Below are 15,737 nucleotides of genomic sequence, written 5' to 3'. Positions count from 1 at the left end.
TGAAGCACATGAACTGCAACTCCCATGAGACACGGCAGTGGTATTTCCAAATAGAAATTTACATTTTCAGCTGAAAGTGGGGGGGAGGGGTTGTTTGTCATAAAGTCAAAATTTTCTACAGAAAAAACATATTTTCTGCCCAGCCCTAGTCAAAAGGGACTCATTGCTCAATGGACAGAATTGGGAAATGGATGAAAGTGCACGTACCTCCCGTATGGAGGGTGAGGAGGAGGAGGAGATGGAGTTGGGGTGTAAATAAGGCCATCTGCAGGCCAAAGCCAGGTTCTCCCCAAGGGCCCCTTTCCCCTCCCCAGTCCTTCAGGTCAGCAGCCTGCTCCTTGTAAAGTCAAAGTGAGAATGTTGTTAGTGTAAAAGCCTGGGGTTTACAGCTGGTTGGAAAACAGAAACTTCTGTGAGAAATTCTGGTATTTTGATATTTGTTTTCATCTTAGATAGTGTTGGAGAGTAGAAATATCAAACATTTTCACAGAATGAAAAGTTCTCAAAAACTTGATTGGGAAATGTCAAAACCAAAAATGCTGATTTTTTTTAACCAGAATGAAATGCTTTGACATTCCAATGAAAATTCTTTCATTTAGAAATGTTAACTGCAAATGAAAAATGTCATTATGAATTAGACCAATTTCTGTTGGTGCAAAAGACAAGCTTTCAAGCTACACAGTTCTTCTTCAGGTTGCTCGGAAACTTGTCTCTTCCACCAACAGAAGTTGGTACAATAAAAGATACTACCTCACCCACATTGTCTCTCTCATATCCTGGGACCAACACGGCTACAAAACAACACGGAAAATAATCATTATGAATTGTCAGTTTGACTTAAACTGACATTAAAATGACATTTTAAGTCAAAATGCCCATTCAAAACATTTCATTTTTTAAAAAAAAATTGGAATTAGCATTTTGAAATTTAAAAAAATCATTGTTTTTATTTGGAAATGACATTTTGAAATTAAAAAAAAGTTCTTTTTAAGTGGATATTCCAAAATAGGAAATGGAAACATTTCAATTAGCTCTTCAAAGGGGCCAAAAGATAATTAGACTCACACATTCTATCAAAAATTCATCGGGATTTGAGCACCTAAGAGTAAAATTTTCAGAAGTGCCTCAGTCTTACTTGAAAATGGAACTTTGGCTCCTGGGACACTTAGATGCTTTAAATATTTTACCCCATATTTCTTTCAAATTTTAAAATCTTTCAGCCAAAATCAGAAAATGCAAAACATCAAGTTCTAACCCTAACATGAACATAGGCTAGTCCTCATACAAAGTCAGCCTGGACCATTACATAAGGTAGAGCATGGGAATACTTTATTCCAGTCAGACGCTAAGAGTTCAGTGTGAGGAATTTGTTTTTCTTGGGAAAAAATATCCTGCCTATCATTTTCCACAGAGAACTTTTTATCTCTTTGTTTCTTAGACTGTAAATGATTGGATTCATTAGTGGTGGCACCACACAATACAAGACAGTAGCCATCAGGTTCAGAGATTTTGAAGACATTGACCTGGGCCTCATGTACGTAAATGATGCTGTACTGATAAATAAACAAAAAACAACCAGGTGAGGGATGCAGGTGGAGAAGGCTTTGTACCTGCCCTGCTCAGAGGGGATTCTCATCACCGTGGAGAAGATGTGAATGTAGGACACGATTATCAATACAAAGCAGACCACATCTACAAGCGATCCAAGGGCAATCATGACTATTACATTAGCATGTGTATCAGAGCAAGAGATCTTTAGCAACTGTGGGATATCACAGAAAAACTGAGCGATAACATTGGACCCACAGAAATGTAACCTAAAGGTATTAGCTGTGTGTAATACAGAGCAGATCATGCTGCTAATCCATGAGGCAGCTGCCATCTGGGCACATGCTCCTCTGTTCATAGTCACCCTGTAATGCAGAGGATGGCAGATTGCAGTGTAGCGGTCATATGCCATCACCGTGAGAAAGGCCAGCTCTGCTACTGCAAAAGTTACAACCAAAAAGACTTGGGTGACACATCCAGAGAAAGAGATGAGTCTGTTGTTGGTTAGGGAGTCAGCCATGGACTTGGGGATGGTGACTGAGATGTAGCAGAGGTCTAGAAAGGATAAGTTACCCAGGAAAAAGTACATGGGGGTGTGAAGGTGCTGGTCGAGGGCTACGACTGTGATGATGAGAAGATTCCCCACCAGGGCTGCCAGATAAATCACTAGAAACATCAGGAAGTGTAAAATCTGCTGTTCCTGCACATCAGAGAATCCCAGGAGAAAGAACTCAGTCACGGTAGTTCTGTTGGACATTTCTTGTGTAGATATACACTGCAGAGGGAAGGCCAATGGGAAATGGTCATGGAACGAGAAACAGAAGGTAGATAGAGACTGGTTTTATATATTATGCTGCAGGACATGTATTACATCTCAGGAAAATAACAAGACTCTTCCTTTTCTTCTCCATCACCATGTACAGGGGCGGCAGGTTTGTAGAAATTTTGGAGGTACCCAGAACCCACCCCCCAAGCTCTGCCCCCCCAAACTCCACCCCCAACTGCCTAAGGCTCTGGGAGGGAGTTTGCGTGGGGGCAGGAGGTCTGCGGTGCAAGCCCTGGGCTGGGGCAGGAGAGTGGGGTGCAGGATGGGTGAGAGGCTGGATTCTGAGAGGGAGTTTGGGTGGGGGAGGGGGTCTGGGGTGCAGACTCTGGGATGGAGTTTGGGTGCTGTGTGCGGGAGCTGGGCTGTGGCAGGGGGTGGGGGTGCAGGAGGGGGTGAGGGATGCAGGCTCTGGGATAGAGTTTGGGTGCTGGCTCTGGGCTGGGGCAAGGGGTGGGGGTTCAGGAGGGGTGAGGGGTGCAGGCTCTGGGAGGGAGTGTGGAGGGCAGGGGTGCAGGCTCTGGGAGCGAGTATGGGGGCCGGAGAGGGTGGGAAGGGGGTGGGGGTGCAGGCTTTGGGACAGAGTTTGGGTGGTGGGTGCAGGCTCCAGGCTAGGGCAGGGGGTGGATGTGCAGGAGGGGTGAGGGGTGCAGGCTCTGGGACAGAGTTTGGGTGCTGGCTTTGGGCTGGGGGTGGGGATGCAGGCTCTGGGAGGGAGTTTGGGGATGGGAGGGGGTGCAGAGGGAGGGGTGCAAGCTCTGGAATGGAGTTTGGGTGTAGGCTCTGGGCTGGGGCAAGGGGTGGGAGTGTAGGAGGGGGTGAGGGGTGCAGGCTCTGGGAGGGAGTGCGGAGGGCTGGGGTGCAGTCTCTAGGAGGGAGTTTGGGTGCTGTGTGCAGGCTCTGGGCTGGGACAGGGGCTGGGGGTGCAGGAGGGGATGAGGGGTGCAAGCTCTGGGACTGAGTTTGGGTGCAGGCTCTGGGAGGGAGTTTGGGGATGGGAGGGGGTGCAGAGGGAGGGGGTGCAGGCTCTGGAACAGAGTTTGGCTGTAGGCTCTGGGCTGGGGCAAGGGGTGGGGGGGGTGAGAGCTGCAGGCTCTGGGAGGGAGTTTGGGGGCCAGAAGGGGGTGTGTGGGAAGGGGGTGGGGGTGAAGGATCTGGGAGGGAGTTTGGGTGTTGTGTGCAGGCTGGGACAGGGCTGGAGGTGCAGGAGGGGATGAGGGGTGCAGGCTCTGGGACTGAGTTTGGGTGCAGGCTCTGGGCTGGGTGCAGGCTCTGGGAGGGAGCTTGGGGGCAGGAGGGGGTGCGGAGGGAGGGGGTGCAGGCTCTGGGAGGGAGTTTGGGGACTGAAGGGGAGGTGCAGGTTCTGGGAGGGGGTGGGGAGTTGCGGCGCTTACCTGGGGCTCCTAGGCAGAGTTGGCCGTGAGTCTCCTTGCACTGCTACCCCCAGGCACTGCCCCCACAGCTTCCCACTGGCCGCAGGGGAGCTTGGGGCAGGACACAGACCCACCCTGTCCAGTGGCTGCAGAGAGGGGCAGGCAGGCAGGAAGCCACTCAGCTCCGCTGCGCTGCATTGGTGGTCCCAGGCTGTTTTAAATGGCCCGGGGAATGCGCAGGGAGGGGGCGCCCGGGGGCGGGAGGCAGGGCCAAGGGAGAGACCTGGCCTCAGACAGTGCTGGAGCCGGGCCCATGGTGCCTGGGCCAGGAATATTCCTGGTGCCCAGACACCACAGGCCCATAGAACTCGCCGCCCATGACCATGTAATTACAAGGTTTACAATACAGGTTCATGAGGTGTTACTTTAATGGCATCTTCCTATTCAACAGACCTGCTGCAGGTGTTTATTTTAAGCCCTGTCTGGTCACTTTGCTGACTAAGTTCTTGATTCACAAAGGGGCTTAGGCCCCTAAATGCCATTTTAGGCACCTCAGTCCAACATTTATGCCCCACGGACAGTCACAAAACCCCCGCTCAGCTGCTGCCTTACCCCATAGATTGCCGGATTGTTAAAGGTATTTAGGCATCGGGTGGGATTTTCAAAAGTATAAACATGCCTTCCTGATGGACGTCTCATTGAAACTGGTACATTTTAGCAAAACTGTTTGGTTTTGACAATCAGTGTTTTCCGACAAAAAAAAACTTTAATTGAAAAATTCCTGGCCAGCTCTAATTGGAGCTAAGTTCTTCCTGCCACTGGATCACACAGTGGATCAAGAATGAAGGGCCAGGTTTTTAAAGGTGTTTAGGTGCCCAGTGGGATTTTCAAAAGCATCTAGATACCTAACATCCATTGATTTTAATGGGTTGTACGTGCCTAGGTTCATCTCAGAATCCCGCTAGGCGTCTTTAAAAATCTGGCCCCAAGTGTCTAAGAAAGTCTAAAAGACCTGAATCTGACCTCATGGACAACAGCCCAATCCCACTGAATTTAGTGAATTTGTTCCCGATTTACACCCCTTCTACAAACTGGGAACCAGAAAGCCATGGATGTTAAGTCCCTTGCCCAAAATCACAGGGCAAGACACTGGCAGTGCAGAAACTGGACTCAAGGTCTCCATTCAGATCCCATGTTCCCCATTATGTAAAAAAGATAAAAATTAAGCGAAATGAGTTTGCCCGTGGGTACCATGGGATGAGCTATACCAGGCTGATTCAATTCACAGTAAAATGTGGACATTGTCACTCACATTTATATGGCTAAATTCAACTCCTTAAAAATCCCAGGGATTTAATGACAACAGTCAACTTACTGTGCTGAGAAGTGTGGCTTTATCCCAGCTGAAACTGTTTCTTTCTCAACGTCAAGGTACTGCTGGCCACAAAAGGAATCACTGAAGTTCATCTATCTATCTATCTATCTATCTATCTATCTATCTATCTACCTACCTACCGCTGATGCCCCTATCACAGTAGGATCTGGATGCCAAATGTTAGGTAACCAAAGGACCCTTTCACTGTTCTCAGTGAGACTGAATATCAATAAACTCAGACCTCTTGCTCGCTGCCTATGAGCTGTGTGGCTGACTCTGGGTTTCTCTGGCAGCAAAGAGTTGGTGCTGCGTGTAGAAGCTTTATCCATGTCTGTTCTCTAAGGGCGGTTGGTGAGTCACTCCCTGGAGCCCTGTTCATCAGATATAGCAACTCCTTCCTAGCCCACCCTCTGCTGCCTCTATTGCCCATTAACAGTAAAGTTATCAGAGGTCTTTGTCATCAGATGTCTTTTTTTGCCAGCCAATGGCTATCATAGGAAATAAATACCCCCTTGTCAAGCCTTACCTGTTGCTTGCAGCTTCCGTATTATCAGGGGCAGCAGTACTCATAGGAGGTTCATGAATGAGAATGGAGAGGATTTATAACTACATGGGGTGGAAGGATTGCCTAGTGGGTGGGGGAGCCACCTAGCCATTGCGATGCCCTGTATTACAGTGCCTAACTTTTAGGTGACCTGCCACCCAGGGAAAACCACAGAGCCTCTCTTTGGTGCCCCAGATCTCCATACAATGCCTGGGGAGAGGTAGATGCCTGAGGGGGATCCACAAAGCCAGTACACTAGGTGGGGAGCTGCCTAAGCCAGCCAGTAGCAGATGCAAAGGAGAGGGATGTGTTCTAGCAGAGAATTTTGCGCTTAAGTCCAGACAGAAAGGAGGTGCCTAGCTCTTCTAGCAATTCACTGCCGGGAGCCCTTCTGGAGTCAAGTGTTGTTTCTTGCAAGATTGGTGGTGGCACATACCTAACCAGGAGTGGGGTGGGGGGAGAAAGGACTGCACCCATGGGAGTAGGACAAAGGACTAGCCCAGGAGTTTGAGATGTCCTATGGAGACCCCAGCTCAGCTCCCCCCTCTGCCTGATAGGGAGCAGGGTTTGAACAGGTGTTCCCCCCTTAGCGGGGTGCCCCCACCACTGGGCTATGGAGCGGGTCCCACATTCTCTCTGGACCAAGGCATGTTTAATTATGAATGCAGAGTCAAAGGGCTGCAGCAGGATAGCTGGAAGGAACCCCATGTCAGGCTATCCCATAGCCCAGTGGTTTGGGCGCTCCCCTGAGGGGGGGCAGATCCCTGTTCAGGCCCCTTCTCCTCAGGCAGAGGGGGGACTTGAAGTGGCTACTCTCATATCCCAGCTGAGTGCCTTAACCAATAGCTTGAAGGCAACTTTTGCCTCCCCACCCCACCAGCTGTGTTGGGTGGAGTGACGTGTGCTCTCAGGACACCTACAGGATCGGGCCCTGAGCGGGAGCTCGGTGGGGAAATGTCCAACTTCACCTGCTTTGAGGTTCCCTCTGGGGCTTAGCAGTGAGCTTAGGCATCTGGGTGCCTGCCTGAGGAAGAAACTTAGGTGCCAACAGGGTTATTCAGCAGCTGAGTGGAGGGTTCTGTGGATCATGGGTGCGTCTAAGGCCTGGTCTACACTAGAAAGTTAGGTAGACATAAGTCAACTTGCATCGATCTATTTGTGCATGTGTCTACACTTTTGTCTCTGGCTGATGTAAGCACACAGTTAACATGTTGCAGTAAAACCACCTCCCTGAGTGGCATTGAAAACATGGTCGACCTACAGAGGGATGTGTTCTAGCAGTTTAATGCATGAGTGTAGACAGTGCATGACCTGTGTCAACCCTAACAATCCTCCAGCAGCTGTCCCACAATGCCCCATTCCATGCAACAATGATTCTGCTGGTCACAATGGTGAACTCAACTGCCTCGGGATCGTGGAGACCAGAAGCCACACACCCTGTTAAAACCCCTGCATATTTTTTGAAATCCCTTTTCCTGATTGCCCACCTAGGAACTCTCCCTTGTTGTGTGCAGCTGCGGGGCCCCGGGGGAAGAGGAGGAGCAGGGGGTGGGGGCTCAGGGGAAGAGAAGGGGCGGGGCCATGGAGGGGGCCAGGCTCGTGGATGTGTCCCACTTTTGCCTTTTGAGAAGGTGATCACCCTACCACTGCCTGTGGCAAATAGTGCCAATAATCTGTGCCATTGCCCTATAATCATATCCCTGGAATGGAGCCTAAAATATTATAGCTTCAGGCAATGGAAAATCCTTCCCACCACCACCCCGGTAGGCCATACTCCGCATGGCTGGAGCTGGAAAGCGGTGTTGTACCAAGGTGCTCCAAAGCTGCCAGTGTCACTAAGCATGTCTTCTTAAAAGTGATGATGGGAATAAGGGAAGGTAGTTTTGAAACTTACCTTTCCCTTTCCACTGTGACTGTAAATGATACATCTGTCTCTTTTATCAGCAGCTTCCAGCATGGTGGCCTTTGAGGTGTGCCCACTTTGCAGCCACAGAAGTCCTGACCCTGATAAGGAGGAGGAAGAAGAGGACAAGGGAGGACATGTTCAGTGAGATCCTGCAAGCCAGTGCTGCACTGGACCACAAACAGAGGGCCTGGAGTGCCGACATGGCAGATGGCATGGAGAAAAGCGGAGTGATCAGGAGAATGGCCCAGGAATCCCAGCAGGAAAAGGAGAGGGAGATGCACCAGGACACAATGGGCCTTCTCAGGCAGCAAACCCAAATGCTGCAGACCCTGGCTGACCTACTGATCTTCTGGGTGGGAGCAGGGGGTCCCATGCCACTGTTTCAGCCTCTCTTTGAGGGGCCCCCACCGCTGCCACTCCATGTGGGGTACAGGGTCAAGGGAGCGAGGCCCATGAATGGCCCTGAAGTGTATGAATCTAGCTCTGAGAGTCAGCAGAGCTTTATGGGACTAAAAGTGCCTCTTTCCACATTCTCCTGGGAACAGCCCTGCTCAGAGCAGTGACTCCTGGAGGGACCAGCACCAGTTGCTGTAGAGGGAGGGGCAGTGCCCCCCCAGTGAACAATTCTTCACTGATCTCTGTGTCAGGGAGTTTCCCTGTGAGTTAGTGGCTGGCTGGAGACCTGCATCATGGCGGTTTAATTCATTCTCTGATCTAATGTAAATGTGAAGGCTCTTGTGATCCCTGCCAATGATTCACCTTGCTGGGCTCTTTGTCTGAGTGATACCTTGTTCCCCAGCTTAAGTGTGTATTGGGCAGGGTTGGGCGGAGTCACTGTTCAGAAGAGCGGAGCTGGGCCAGGCAGAGGAAGGAGGAGAGTGGGGAAGGAAGAAAGTGGTGGCCTGGGTTTGCCAATGGGGAGATGGAGGAGAGAATGGGCTAGTGTTTGGAGGTGGGGTGGAAGGAAGCAGGGGTGGGGGACTGTTCCCTGGGTCTGGGGCCATGTCAGGGAAATGGGGCTGAGCAGAGGAGGGAACTGGTGGGCAGAGGGGTTAAGTAGGGATCTCTGAGGAAGCTGAGTCACAAACTCTGGGTGGGGAAATTGGCTCTGGCCCGTGGGAGGGGGAATCTCAAAAGACAAGGGCTGGAAGTGTCTGTGGGGTGGAAGGTTGTGAGTGGGGAATGAGGGGATTAGGGGCTGTGGGTGTTTGTTTGGGGGGCCTGGGCTGTGTGAGACAGAGGGAGGGAGATACTCAGGGACTAGGATAAGAGGGGTTCAGTGGATGGAGGACATGGTGGGGGCTGGAGTCAAAAGGCCTGAATCTCCTCTTCCTTAGACTAGCTGCACTGCATCATAACTCCACTGAGTTACCCTGGGGTGAGAGGGGAGTCAGCCCCATTGAATTACTCCTGACTGAGTGTGGGTCGTGTCAGCCCCATTGATTGAAATGGAGTTACTTCTAACTTTTCTTCAAGTTAGGGTATTTTGGTGCTGAATTTTTTTTCACGCACAGAGAGATCAACCGGGGCTCAGATCCTAACAGCAGGGTCTCCAGTGCATGATGGTTACCCCACCAGAGTGCAGGCCAGATACCAGCCCTTTGAGGGAAATCAAGTTACAATGCTATTAGCCATAGTGTGTAGCTCTCCAGTTAGGCACGTCAGCCTTTGAAGTGGTTGGTGTGGCGCTTAACAGATTACACAGTGCATATGCATGGAGAGAGCATGAGCTGGTTGAACGCTACCTCTGGATCACGGGACCTAAACTTCTGAAGGAGGAATGGTCTGGCTATCAAACCTGACCCCACCCGGGCACTGAGTTTGACTCTAATGGTGGGCCAAAATCTGAAACTAAAAGCAGGTGGCGTCTGCCTCTGTCCAAGGGTTTTTAATTTTTGGAAACATCACCTGAGCACAGCAGAAAATTTAGAAGGTGCTGAAACTATTTTTGGAATTAAAATAAGTTACACCTGCACATTCCTGCTGGGCGGAGAGGATTAGTAGGGAACAGCGGGAGATGGTGTTACCCGGGTTTTTTCTGAACCCAAAGCTCTCAGTAACTTTACTCCTTGCGAGGCAGTGTCAGGAAATAAATCAATGGGGACACAGCGCGTCCATCTGATAAGTGGTTGATATAAACAGTGCAAACAAGAGTGCTTTCACTTAAAGCTTTTACTTTATTTAGTCTCCAGCACGTACACACACAAACAACAGGTTACGTTAGAGCATCCCAACCTATAGTTACCCCAAGGTCTGGAGTGATGCTCGAGTGTCCAGTAACAGATTTCCTGTGGCCAGCCTTCCGTCTGCCACTGGGGAACTCAAGATGAGTTCACAGCAGAGTTCACGTAACCCAGATCTTATCCCCTTATTATCCTTACCAGTGTTACTTAGCTTACCAATCAAAACCAACCGTTAAACAAGAAGCAGGTGTTACAAAACATGTCACTTAAAAAAAAAAGTTAGCAAGCAATTTTGAGCTTTTAGCCTTGCAGATGTATTTCCACATGACAGCAGTCAAAACTATAGCCAGACTTCCTGTTTTTCTAAGACGCATACTTCAGCAATTTCAAACGAGAGCTTACCAGGAAGGATGCAGGCTCATGCTCACGTCTTGTGGTCGCTCAACTCCCTTCCCTCTGGCTTGCCTAGTTATGCTAAGGTTACTACAAAGGTCTTAGAGCCGCTTTTAGCAATGAGCAAGATAATCAGGATTCCAGCTACTTGCAGTGGCCTCGGCATTTTGCTAGTTGTCAAAAGCTCCCCTAACAAGGGGTTTTGGGGGTAGCGACAGAGGGGTGATTAAAGGGGGAATAAATGGGATGGGTGGGTCAGTTGGAGAGGAGTGGGAGCTAGTTGGAGTGGAGTGGAGTGGAGGGGAAGGGTGGGGCACTGCGAAGGGGGATGTGATAGTGAATGACAGGGGACTGGGGGAAAATAGGGGTAGGGGCAGAACAGGTAAGCCTGACAGCCCCATATTTCCCTCCTCTGTGTGTGCCAATATCTGCCTTTACCATTCAATACAGCTGCAGCGGACATAGTGAATGCTGCTAGAATGCAAGCAGATAATTGTCACTGGCTATTGCCAGCTCTGGGGAACAACCTTTACTCTGTGTTAACTAAGGTTTTGGTTTGGTTTGTTGTGATAGATAGATAGATAGATAGATAGATAGATAGATAGATAGATAGATAGATAGATAGATAGATAGATAGATTCTTATCTAATTTACACTGGTGTATGTCTAAAGTAACTCCATTAACTTTAGTGAACTTAATTTGGATCATTACCACTCTGAATACAGCATTTTACATAAAGAGATTGCACATCACATTCCTATGGAAACAATAATGTCTTCAGTTGATTCTACCTGTAAAGACACACAGAATGAAGTCATGGTCATGGGAGAAATCTGGAAATTTGACTCGGTGAACATTATTAACCAAGAATAAGTTTCCTCAGAGCACCTTTAATTTCCTTGTTCCTCATGCTGTAGATGATTGGATTCATGATTGGTGGCACCACGGAATAGAGCACACCCACCACGAGATCCAGACCTGATAGACAGCTGGAGGGTGGCTTCACATAGGCAAAGGTGCCAGTGCAAACAAACAAGGAGACCACAATGAGGTGAGGGAGGCAGGTGGAGAAGGCTTTATGCCGGCCCCGCTCAGAGGGGATTCTCAGCACCGTGGTGAAGATCTGAACATATGATACAATTATTAAAACAAAGCAACTTATAGTTAAACATGCAAAAAAGGCAATGACCCCAACTTCATTGAGATATGAGTCAGAGCAAGCGAGCTTGAGTAGCTGGGGGATTTCACAGAAGAACTGATCCACCATGTTGCCTCCAGAGAAGGTTAACGCAAATGTGTTTCCAGTGTGCAATGCAGAGCAGAAAATACCACTGATCCAAGCACTGGCTGCCATTTCAATACAAGCTCTCCTGTTCATCAGAGACTCATAGTGCAGTGGTTTGCAGATGGCGATGTAGCGGTCATACGCCATGATGGTGAGAAAAGCAAAGTCAACCGCAGTGAAGAAAATGAAGAGAAAGACTTGGGCAACGCACCCAGAATAAGAAATCGACCTGGTGTTCAGTAGGGAATTGGCCATGGACTTGGGGACAGTGACGGATATGGATCCGAGGTCTATTATGGACAAATTCATCAGGAAGAAGTACATGGGGGTGTGAAGATGGTGGTCCAGGGCTACAGCTGTAATAATGAGGAGGTTCCCCATCAGGGCTGCCAGGAAAATCCCTAGAAACACCACAAAGTGTAAAATCTGCAGCTCTCGCGCCTGAGAGAAACTCAGGAGAAGGAACTCAGTCTCGGTGGTTTGGTTGGACATTTTCCTTCTCAGGACATCATGTGCTGCCTGTGGAGGGAAGGACAAGGGCAATGTCAGGATAGAGCGCTCCTTCCTCCTCACCTCAGTCAATTGCACCACTAGTCAGGTGCATAAACACACCAGTGTAAATTGGTATAGCTCCCTTACAGTCAAAGGATGGCTCCGTTTCCACCATCTGACTATCCATCCAAGATGTGGCTTGATAAAAAGCAGTGTAAATATGGAACTATCACAACACAAATCCAACAATCTTAGGAATGATGGTCCTGCTATTGCGACAATGGAGAGCTATTTTAGGAGAGGAGAATGAGGCTCTGTCTGCACTATGAGCTAGGGGTGTGATTCCCAGCTTGTATACACACACTCGCAGTAGCTCAATGAGAGCTGGTACGAGTATAAATTGCAGTGTAGCCACCATAGCATGGGCAGTGGCAGTGGAGGCACAGCTGAGCCCTGATGAGTACGTTCCCACAGGGTACAGGTGGGTTTATAGCTGTGCCCCCACTGCCGCTGCCCATGGACCCACAGATACACTGCTATTTGTACTCGCGCTAGCGTTCATCAAGCTACTGCAAGTACGTGAGCTGGGAATTACACGCCTAGCCTTAGTTTAGACATAGCCTAGAAGAGTTTGGCTTGTTTAGCCTAGCAAAACGCCAGTTGAGAGGGGATATGATCACTCTCTGTAAATAGATCAGGGAGGTAAACACCAGGGATGGAGAAGAGCTGTTGATGCTAAAGGAGAATGTTGGCACAAGAACAAATGGGGATAAACTGGCCATGAGTAAATTTAGACTGGAAATGCACAGAAGGTATGTCCCTGTCAGAGGAGGGAGGGCCAGGAACAGCCCTGGGAGCAAACAACCCAATTAGAGTTAACATGGGGATGGGTCAGTTTATGATGGAGATTATATGATGGGGTTGCCAGTGGTAGAAGAGGATTAGACTTGATGACCCAGGTCCCTTCCAGTCATATGGTCTTATGACACACAGCAGGCTCACCACTTGGACAAGAAACTAAACTTCTAAACCCCCAGCACAGCCTGATTCCCTTGTCCCAGGGAAACACGACACAGACATGCCCAGCACACTGAGCACCAGCTCATCTCTAATAATTCCTCTCTCCCTTTCCGTGCCTTGTCTAGTTGCACTGTGAGCTCATGGGGGGAGGGGCTGTGTCTTACTATGTCTATCTTCTGTACCCCTGTCAAGAGCTTTGGTGTTTAGCTGGCAGCAGTGCAGGGCAGAGGCTCTGATGGTAGAATAGGAAAGCTGGGTTCTAGTCCTGTTGACCTCCTTTCTGTTCTTGGTTGTATCAGGATAGCCAGACCTTAGCTGGCCAGTTCAACTCTCACTCTAAGTTGAAAGGTGCTAGTGAGTGTAAAACACATTCTGTGGCTGCCAGCTTTGCTCATTACTCAATTTTTATCATCTACTCGCTATTCCTTTGAAACAGAAATAACCACAGTTGCAATAGCACAAATGGGTTGGAAATCATGGTATTATTTAAAACTATTTATGTTTCCCACCCTTGCTAACAGCTCCATTTCCAATAAGGGGCAGTTGGAAATTTTCTTTCTAATTTTTGTTTTCAAAAATGGAATTTTAAACTAAACAAAAATGGTCAGGGAAAGTGTCTGTGATACTATTTTTAAAAAAAAATTGGAAACCCCATTTTTCTTTTGTTTTCAAATTAAAATTTTTAGTTTTCAACAGTTTTCAGCTGAAAAAAGAAGTTTTTGGCTGCCAAGTCTCCAAAACTTTTCTCATTTCGGGTTTCTGGTGCAAAGTCAAAATTTTCCACTGATTTTTTTTTCTGAATGGATCTAGATGTATGACTAAATGGATAGCAAAAGCCTTACAGAGTTCAAAATGTAATTTACATGTAGGGTCTTACGTATGCTCTGTATATTAATCCCCAATTATATTTTATTGAAATCGTGAACTTACTGTGCAGGTCACTGTGGATTTTTCCCAAACTTGTGATGCATTTGATCCTCCAGTGCCAGGATTCTTTGGTCATTATCTGTCTAACTCCATTGTTAACACCACTGGAGTATCTAGAAGCCAAAAGCTAAGCTATGTAAGAGTAATTTCTCCTCTCACTCTTAGACTGATCTGACAGAGCTAGGCACAGACCTGTTGCCCTCCGTAGATGAGCTGTGTGCAGCTGGCTTTGAGCTTCTCTGACATTAAAGGACTGATGCTGTGGAAGGTGACTTATCCATGTCTATTTTCAGGCTTATGGGACTCACTCCCCGGAGCTCTGCACAGCTCAAAAGCAGAGGCCCAGAGGCAAAACTTCAACGAGTCAGAGAGAAAGCCAAAAGGAGCCATTATGATCCTATAGTTTGACCCTCTGCATAGCACAGGCCCTATGATCTCCTCCAAAATTCCCTAACTCCAGCCCAGTTCTATGTTATCTGTGGGTCAGGATTACAAAGGCATTTAGGCACCTAAATATGGAGACAGGTGCCTAGTGGGATCTATCAAAGCTCCTAAGTGAGCCAGGTGGCTAAGTCCTATTGACATTCAATGGGAGTTAGGAGCCTATTGTGCTTAGGTGCTATTGTAAATCCCAATAGGTCTGTATCTCCATTCTTAGGTGCCTAAACCCCTTTGCAATCCTGGTCCTGTGTCTATCTCATTAACTTCCGAGACCTGGGCTTCTCTTGAATTTCAGAAACATTAAGCCTGAGTTTTGCAAAGGAGACTAAGGGACTAAGACATGAACTCCCTTAGACTCCCTTTAACATCCCAGCCTACGATAACAAGTACAGCCAGGTAACAGTGGCTAGAGAGGTGATCAAGACACTAAGTTAGCTCAATTCTTTGTGCCTCAGTGTCTCCAGGCATAACATGGGACTTATAGTGATTCCTTAATTAGGGCCTGACCCACAATTTTTTTTCTCTAGGTAGGTGTTGTGAACCTTCTCTTTGTTAAGCTATGTGTTGATATATTGTTTGTTTGTTTGTTTGTTTGTTTGTTTGTTTGTTTCTTTGTTTTATGGAAAATTGAGTTTTCAGCTAAACACATTTTTTCTCAGAATATTTTATTGGAAATATTGATTATTCTTGGAAAACTGACAACTAAAAAAAATGGTTTTCATCTTAAAATGTGCATTTTTCAGCTGAATTTTTTTGACTGACAAAAAGTGAAAAATAAATACATAAATAAAAGTCATATTTTGGGGTTTCAGTGAAAATTCAAAATTTTGCAGAGGGAAATAAAAATTCTGACCAGCAGTAGATATTTCATTACATTGATACCAAAAGTCAAAAACAGTTCAGACTGTAATTTCACATTCATATTCTTAAATTTCCCCTGTATATTAATCCCCAAAATATATTTATTTGAAATAGCAAATTTACTGTGATGGTCTTTGTGGAGTTTATCTCAGCTTGTGATTCCTTCAATTCTCAACCATCAGGATTGTTTAGTCTATCTCCCTGTCATTCACCCATCATTGTATTAGCCCATAGTTGTTTCCATATGTTCAGTCGAGTTATGCTGATTTACACGGGCTGGGATCTGGCCCACTCTCTCCGATGGAGCTATGTCAATTTACACCAGCTGGGGATCTGTCCCGTTACACAGTTTCAAATCCATATTCTGTGCCTGTGAATCTGAACTGAAGACAAGTCACAAGTTCCTAACCATTCTGCACTTCCTTAAGTGTTTGCCTTTGAGATTAATTAGAGTATGTCTACACAACAGGATTACTCCGAATTTACAGAATTCAATTTTTGGCAACCGAATTGTATAAAGTCGAGTGCATGTGGTCACACTAAGCACATTAATTCGGCGGTGTGC

General features: G+C 47.5%; 2 protein-coding genes across 2 annotated transcripts; both read right to left on the bottom strand.

Annotated features, from left to right (window-relative positions):
• Window positions 1–1,345: 1,345 nt before the first annotated feature.
• LOC135887430 (olfactory receptor 14A16-like) lies at window positions 1,346–2,305 on the bottom strand. The gene has a single exon (XM_065415195.1). It carries the CDS (start codon window positions 2,303–2,305, stop codon window positions 1,346–1,348), a length of 960 nt encoding a protein of 319 aa, XP_065271267.1.
• Window positions 2,306–11,005: 8,700 nt separating this feature from the next.
• LOC135887429 (olfactory receptor 14A16-like) lies at window positions 11,006–11,923 on the bottom strand. The gene has a single exon (XM_065415194.1). The coding sequence runs from the start codon at window positions 11,921–11,923 to the stop codon at window positions 11,006–11,008; it is 918 nt and encodes a 305-aa protein (XP_065271266.1).
• Window positions 11,924–15,737: the final 3,814 nt, after the last annotated feature.

The sequence above is a fragment of the Emys orbicularis genome, chromosome 13 (assembly GCF_028017835.1).
Source record: "Emys orbicularis isolate rEmyOrb1 chromosome 13, rEmyOrb1.hap1, whole genome shotgun sequence".
In the NCBI taxonomy this organism is placed as follows: domain Eukaryota; kingdom Metazoa; phylum Chordata; order Testudines; family Emydidae; genus Emys; species Emys orbicularis.
Note: the sequence above shows the minus strand (reverse complement) of the source record. Positions and strands in the feature narration are given on the sequence as shown.

What these genes read in the sequence shown, in the direction of transcription:
- LOC135887430 (XM_065415195.1), bottom strand. Translation starts at nt 2,305, where the DNA reads ATGTCCAACAGAACTACCGTGACTGAGTTCTTTCTCCTGGGATTCTCT.
- LOC135887429 (XM_065415194.1), bottom strand. Translation starts at nt 11,923, where the DNA reads ATGTCCAACCAAACCACCGAGACTGAGTTCCTTCTCCTGAGTTTCTCT.